This window comes from Scomber scombrus, chromosome 6, assembly GCF_963691925.1.
Source record: "Scomber scombrus chromosome 6, fScoSco1.1, whole genome shotgun sequence".
NCBI lineage: Eukaryota > Metazoa > Chordata > Actinopteri > Scombriformes > Scombridae > Scomber > Scomber scombrus.
Window position 1 is genome coordinate 2,237,125 of NC_084975.1, and position 7,825 is coordinate 2,244,949.

At 42.9% G+C, this 7,825-nt stretch overlaps 1 protein-coding gene across 1 annotated transcript in view; it reads left to right on the forward strand.

Moving 5' to 3' along the window:
• The window catches only part of LOC133981849 (voltage-dependent calcium channel subunit alpha-2/delta-4-like), an 89,249-nt gene that overhangs the window by 10,705 nt on the left and 70,719 nt on the right, over positions 1-7,825 (forward strand). Inside the window, exon 3 of the mRNA XM_062420708.1 lies at positions 867-1,031. Coding sequence (XP_062276692.1) covers positions 867-1,031 — 165 coding nt within the window. The remainder of the gene's footprint in view (positions 1-866; positions 1,032-7,825) is intronic.

The following is a 7,825-nucleotide window of genomic DNA, read 5'->3' on the forward strand; positions in this document are numbered from 1 at the left end:
TGTTTGGGCATCATGTCACTGTTGGCTGGTTTCCTTCTTTCTCTCTCTCTCTCTCTCCCCCTCTCCCTCTCTCTCTCTCTCTCTCTCTCTCTCTCTGACTCTCTGTCTTTCTCTTTTTCTCTCTCTTTCAACCAAACTGAACTTCGTGTGTTTGTTTTTATTTTTTCCCCCTTTAGCCGCTCTCATTGGTCGCAGGAGAGTCTGTCTCCAGAAATTGCTCTAATCCTCTTAGATAAAACAGAGCCCTCGTCCAATCCCCTGCCCCAATCCCTCCCTCCCCCTCCCTCTCTCTCTTTCTCTCTCTCTCCCTCTCTCTCTCTGTGGGGAAGAGGAGTTTTTAATCCAAGTGGATTACGTTGCAAATTGGGCAACAGTGGAGGCGAGCGGCTGCAAAATCTGCTGCAGAGTGCCAGCGCTCTCTTCCCTTAGATATCTGTGGAGCTGGACACATTAACCCACTTATTGATCCTTGTTTCAGGAGGAGCAGCCTGGAAAAACCTGGAGGAAACCTGGAAGAAACCTGGAGGAAACCTGGAGCAGGTGTAGAGAGGAAACTTCTATCCACCACCTGCTTAATCTGCAGTTTCTCTTTCTTTCTTGCACCAAAACTAGATTTTTCCTCTCCGTCAGTCTCTCTTGGATGATTTAAAAGTTGTTAAAGATCTTCAGGAGGTTTCACTGAGAAGGATGAGCAGCTATAACAGGAAGCTGTGAGAAGATGCCGGCAGCAGGACGGGTTTTTATAGACATGACAGAAAGCGTTCAGAGTCAAAAACCCTCCGCCGTGAGCATCGTCGTCTCCTGGCTTTAGCCAAAATGAGGAAACCGTTTCCTACAAACTCTTTATGATCCTCTCAAACTGTCAGAGCTGATATCTCAGTTTGTGGAATTGCCTCTTACAATCCGAGCTGCGAGGATCCGATGTCAGGAGTTGGAAGCAGGATGGAGGGGAAGAGGAATATCTTGAGGATTCTGGGGATTTTCTGCCTTTGGATTACAGTTCAGGCTCAGATGAAGATCCCACCAGAGACGTAAGTGTTCCTCTTCTTCTTCTTCTTCTTCTTCTGGGTCTCAGCTCCGTCTGGCACCTGATGTGATAATGATTACCTCCATTCTTCTTCTTCTCGTGTCCAATCACAGATGTTCAGCAGGTTTTTATTGCTGAGGTCATGTGAGCCGGTGATGATCCGCTCAATTAATCGATTAATCGTTCGGTCTATAAAATGTATGAAAATAGTGAAAACTTACAGTTATAATTCTCCAGAGTCAAATACGACATCTGAATATTTCTTCTTTTTGTTCGACCAACAGTCCAAAACCAAAGATAATCAGTTTATTATCATGTGTGACAAAGAAAAGCATAAAATCGTCACATTTGAGAAGCTACACCCAAAAAAATATCGGCAGTTTTGCCTTAAAATGACTCAAACGATTAATCAGTCGTCAAAATTGCTGCCAATTAATATTCTATGGACTGATGTATCGTCCTTCTATAATGGAGGCATTAAGACATACATATTTACAAGACAACAACAACAAATCTTGTTCCTCCAAAAATGTATCGCACATTTAAATTGATTCACGTTGCACTTTTGTATCACCTTTTTGTGATACAAAAGCAAAAATAGGGATATCTATCTATCCATCTATCCATCCATCCATCTATCCATCCATCCATCCATCCATCCACCTACCTACCTACCTACCTACCTACCTACCTACCTACCTACCTACCTACCTATCTATCTATCTATCTACCTACTGTATCTATCTATCTATCTATCTATCTATCTATCTATCTATCTATCTATCTATCTATCTATCTATCTATCTATCTATCTATCTCTTTTTGTCGTGTGTACGAGGAAAACTGAGCTTTATATAAACGCTGTCATATCACTGACAGAACAGAAGGTGGCAGTAATTAGTGAGGCTTTCACTGGAAAAAGAAGAAACACAACGGGAATAACGACAACGGCAGTGTACGGCTTCATACGACTGTCGTTCTCTTTATCGTCTACTTTAATAGGTTGTTTAGAGTTAAACGCTGCTATCTGTCTCCTTTCTCTGCTCAAACTGTTGTAATCTGCTCGCAATAAACTAAAATGTCAGGAAGCTGCTTAGATATTTCAAACCTCAAAGTAGTGATAGAGGGAAAAGTCAGAAGATCGTCAAAGTTTTTAGGATTTATCAGCTGGGAACTACGAATGTCTGATCCAAATTTTGTGTCAATCGATCCGCTAGATGTTGAGATATTTCACAGTGAATCTCATGCCGATCCATCCAGTAGTTATCAAGATATCTCACTAAAAGCCAATGATGTCAACCTGCTGGTGGCGCTATAGAGGAACAGTCAGGAGATCGCCGATGTCGGTAGGATCCATCGTCTAGGGGAACACGAATGTCCGAACATAATTTCACAGCAATTCTTTAAACAGTTCCTGAGATATTTCACTCAGGACGAATACAAAACTAACATATTTATATCAAACAAATCGACAGTCGTTCATATCTCTAATGGGGTTTTTCCACTATACAGTTCTAGCACGACTCGGCTCGACTCGGCTCGGTTTGGTACCAGGAACCTTTTCCATTACTATAGTTCCTCCTCAATGTGGGCGGGGTCGTCATAGCGACGGCTGCACGAAACTGCAGTGACTTTGTTTTATACGCGACACAAACACATAAACAATGGAGGACATGGAGGCGATGGTGTACTTGCTGCTGTATGAGGCTTTCTGTCTTCCTTCCTTCCTTCCTTCCTTCCTTCCTGCTGTATGAGTCTTTCTGTCTCACACAAAGCAAGAGAAGAGAAACTAATCTCTGTAACGCTGTTGTTGGTATTTAAAAATGCCGGGTTTGATTCTTGTGTGGGACGGCTCATGACTCTTCCAGTAAAGACTCTCTGACCAATCAGTGGCCGGCAGTCTGTTGACGTCACATTTAGTATCAGCTCGGCTCGCTTGGAACCTCGGCAGAGCAGGTACTAAAAAAGTACCAGGTACCAGGTACCAGGTACTATCCCTGATGGAAACGCAACAAAAACAAGTTGAGGCGAGCCATGCTAGAACTGTATAGTGGAAAAGCGCCTTAAAATCTTAAGAATACAGGTTATAAAGTTTGTGCGTCAAAAAATGGATCTAAAAAATATTTATTCACATGAAAACCAGTCCAAAAAAAGAGCACTGGGCTTGTAAAACAGAAAGCTTTGGGTTCAAATCCCTGCAGCTGCTGGAGAAACAATTGTCGATGTGCTTTCAAACAATGCAGCTCCAGCAGAGGACTGTGCAGCTCCCAGTTCGGTCTGTTGGGATGAGAAGCTTCCAGTCCTGACAGGCCTTGTTCCAGATACTGTACATGAAGCTGCAGTGACTAACTCCCAGAGTGCACTGTGTTATCATGAAGCTCCTGAGGGAATCGGTGTGTTTCCCTCTGGACTCAGAAAATCAGCTGTTTTCTGCCTCTGTCCTCGACTCAGTAACTGGGATTATTCCAGGTGTTACAACACAGCTTGATATGATCTAATATCTGCTGTCTGATGTTCACCACTAACCTCAATCCTAACCTCCAAGCAGCTATAATGGACATTTATAATATTAACTCTGCAGCTCCTCTTGGCTTTACAGAGCTTTGTAGTTGAGTTTCAACTCATTGTTTAGCTGTCCGGCTGCAACTTTACTGTTCTGGTTCACTCTCAGCGCTCTCATAGCATCGATGTCAGAGAAGAATCCACTGTACACTACCTGCTCAGCACCAAACAGCAAACAGACACAGTTATCTGCAGACTAGCTGGTAGTGAAGTGAAGCCAATGATGAAGTGACTTAAGGCTGCATTCTCTCTAATGGCCAGCAGGGGGCGACTCCACTGGCTCCAAAAAGAAGTGCGTTTGTATAGAAGTCTATGAGAAAATGACTTCTCATCTGACTTATTACCTCAGTAAACAGTTTCCTAATGAGTTTCTAAACTCAATCACTAGTTTCAAGTCTTCTTCAACACAGCATGATGTTCATTTAGTAAATTATGGCTCCATTCAAGGCCGTAGCAAAGATTTTTCAAATACCGAGGTCAAAAATAAGACCAGACAGCCTCTCGTCACTCGTAGTAGATCGAAGCCAGGTTTTATGCTTATGAAAAGGATAATATCCATCACTTCACAACACATTAATTATCCATATAACATTTAGCTTAATTGTCAGTGCATATTAGCTAGCTGCAACTCCACTGGATTTCAGCATTTCAGGATATAGATTTGAATCTCATTGGTAGTCTGATTGCTTCTCATATTGTAGGCTATTAACTTAGCTATTCACCTTCCCTCCTTCTCTTTGTCTGCTCATCTTCTGCTGGCTTTCCAAACGTTAATTTAGTTTGTTGCAGCCTTTTCATTTTCGGTCATTTGAATGAAAATCACAGGTAGAAATTAACATGGCATCAAATTGATTTTGAACAATGGATTTGTGGGAGACACTGCGTTGCGTTCTTTAATTAGTTTAGGACACACTCCGCTATAGCCTACTACTTTCGCTTTGACATGGCAGCGGTATCTGCAAGTACGTGTCACGTGACGGTCCGTTGATGCAAGGATAATTGTCTCGTCGGCTATTTTCACTTCACAATGAAACGAAACTTTTAAAAATGGTAGCTACGGCCATGGCTCCATTTAAAGTAAAATAGACGATAAAGCAGTGTATGATTAAGGGCGTGGCTACCTTGTGATTGACGGGTCGCTACCACAGCGGTATGATTAGGTGCTCTATTTGGACCCAAGGAAGCTCTTCACCAGCTCCACACTCTCGTCCAAATATGGTCACATCTCATCACTTCTGGCTCCAAAAAAAACAAGATGGCGACGGTCAAAATGTCAAAGTCGAGGCTTCAAAATGAGATGTCCATTATCTTTATACAGTCTGTGCTGTAGTCTAGCTGGTGAACATAGTGGAGCATTTAGATATTTCCCTCAGGAGTTGGTAGAGAGTAAAAACAGAGATAAAAGAGAGAGAATATTGGACTTTACATTCAGCAGGTGGACAGAAACACGATGAACTAATGAATGATAATGTTGATCAGTAACTGCTGGATGAGGAAATAAAACAACTGATTGAGAACAAGTTCAACAAACTGTTTGTTTCTGCTGAAAACTTTAGTGGACAAAACATCAGTTGATGTCAGGTTTTAAATCCAAGTGAATATTGTCTTCTTTTTGTTTCTGTCTACATATCTGTGTTCTTTGGTTTCAGAAATTTTATATGAAATCATTTGTTTTATATGTTTTAACCCTCCTGTTGTCCTCAAGTCAAGGAAGGAAGGGAGGAAGAAGGAAGGAGGGGAGGAAAGGAAGGGAGGAAGGAAGGAAGAAAGAAGTAAAGGAGGAAGAAGGAAGTAAAGGAGGGAGGGAGGAAGAAAGGAAGGGAGGAAGGAAGGAAGGAAGGAAAGGAGAGAGGAAGGAAGGAAGTAAAGGAGGAAGGAAGGGAGGAAGGAAGGGAGGAAGGAAGGGAGGGAGGAAGGTAGGGGGGATGAAAAAAGAAAGGGAGGAAGGAAAGGAAGGAAGGAGGGAAGGAAAGAAGGAGTGAGGGAGGAAGGAAGGACAGACGGAAGGAAGGGAGGGAGGAAAGAAGGAACAGTCAAAACAGACGGGGTCAATTTGACCCGGCAGGACGACACAAAGTTTAAACACAGGAAGTAGATCCTATCTGTCCAAATATTTTTTTAAAGCAGATTACTTCCAATTCGGGCCTCAGTTCATTCTTCAGCTAGTTGCTAGAAACTGTTGATTCTGCTCATCTGCGTCTTTTTTAGCTTTAACTTGCAGCCTTGTAGTCATGTCGGATCACATTCCCATCACAAACAAACTGCTCCAGATTTAACACAGCCACTATCCAAGGCAAAAAAACAACCTCCACTTATCTTAGTACATCCATTTGTACATTTCCTCATCATGGGACTAATAAAAGGATTATTATCTTATCTTGATGATCTTATCCACGGCTCAGACTGCTTCGACACTGAGCCGCTAAATTATAAGACGCTGTGTTCGAACATGAATGACCAGCGTTCAGAGCAGGAGAAAAAACATTAACATTAAAAACACAGAAACAGCTTTGCAGAGGACAGATGAACAAGTCAACCCCAGAAAACCAGCACAGATGTTTTACATTCAGTTAAATATAAGCAGATTAACCCTCCTGTTGTCCTCGAGTCAAGGAAGGAAGGGAGGAAGAAGGAAGGAAAGGAGGAAGGGAGGGAGGAAGAAGGAAGGGAGGAAGGGAGGGAGGGAGGAAGAAAGGAGGAAAGGAGGAAGGAAGGGAGGAAGAAAGAAGGAAAGGACAGGAGGGAGGAAGGAAGGGAGGAAAGGAAAGAAGGAAGGGAGGAAGGAAAGGAAGGAAAGGAAGGAATGAAAGATGGAGGAAAGAAGGAAAGAAGGAAGGGAGGAAATAGAGAGGAAGGAAAGAAAGAAAGAAGGAGGGAGGGAGGAAGGAAGGGAGGAAAGGAAAGAAGGAAGGGAGGAATGAAAGGAAGGAATGAAAGACGGAGGAAAGAAGGAAAGAAGGAAGGGAGGAAATAGAGAGGAAGGAAAGAAAGAGAGAAGGAGGGAGGGAGGAAGGACAGACGGAAGGAAGGGAGGAAAGAAGGAACAGTAAAAACAGACGGGAGGCCGACAGGAAGGTTAAAGCAGTTTCAGCAGAGAGGTGTAAATATATAGATAATTACGTTTAACTGTAAACAAGCAGCGGCCGCCTGCAGCAGCTTCCTGAAGGACACAATCTCCCTCCATCACCATCTGTGGGCCAACATGGTTCGCTGGCCGCCGGCCACCGGACCCCCCCCCCCCCACCCCCCCCTTCAGCCCGGTCACCTTCCCTCATCATGACCCACATTCATCATCTGACTGGCCGCTGCAGGCCTGAACAGAGACCGCCCCGTCACCTGGACACTAACTCTGTAAACGCTGATAAATAAGCCTCAAATGATCCAACATACATAGAGAGAGAGAGAAAGAAAGAAAGAAAGAAAGAAAGAAAGAAAGAAAGAAAGAAAGAAAGAAAGAAAGAAAGAAAGAAAGAAAGAAAGGAGGAACATAAACTCGCCAAAACCGTCCAATCTTTCAAATAACAAACCTCTGCAAATCTCTCCATCAAACACATATTGACAAATACACTTGTTAAATATTTAGTTTTTATGTGGCTCTTAAATCGCATATATCAGCAAGTTTAATAAGTCTAATATGTTTTAACCATAGACTGTATATAAGTAATGGACGTAACATCCGTGACGTCACCCATTGGTTTGTGGACTGATGCTCGGAGGCCAATAGTATCGGATCTGAGCAGCGGCATCTTGAAAATTTCCGGTGCATGCTGGGAAAAATAAAAACAGGGATTCTACTTATATGGGCATCAGGAGGAGCATGAGGCGCCCTCCTGAACCTGTGAACCAATCAACCTGTCAATCACCACGTAGCCACGCCCTAATGCATACCCTGCTTTATCGTCACATATAAAATCAGGGAGGCCAAAATGTCCCAAATGAACATCATACTGCATTGAAGAAGGCTTTAAACTAGCGATTGAGACCATAAACACATTTTGAAAACGTTTACTGAGGTTAGAAATCAAGTGAGAAGTTGGTGAATTCTCCATTGACTTGTATAGAGACGGAAGTCCTTTTGACACCAAATCGGTCGCCCCCTGGTGGCCTTTTGATAGAATGCAGTTTTAAGTTACTTCCACGTTGGCGTCATTTCAGAGGACCAGAACTCCCCACCTGTTTTTAACAGGTTAAATATTTGTAAGGTAAGGCAGCTTTATTTATATAGAGCATTTCATA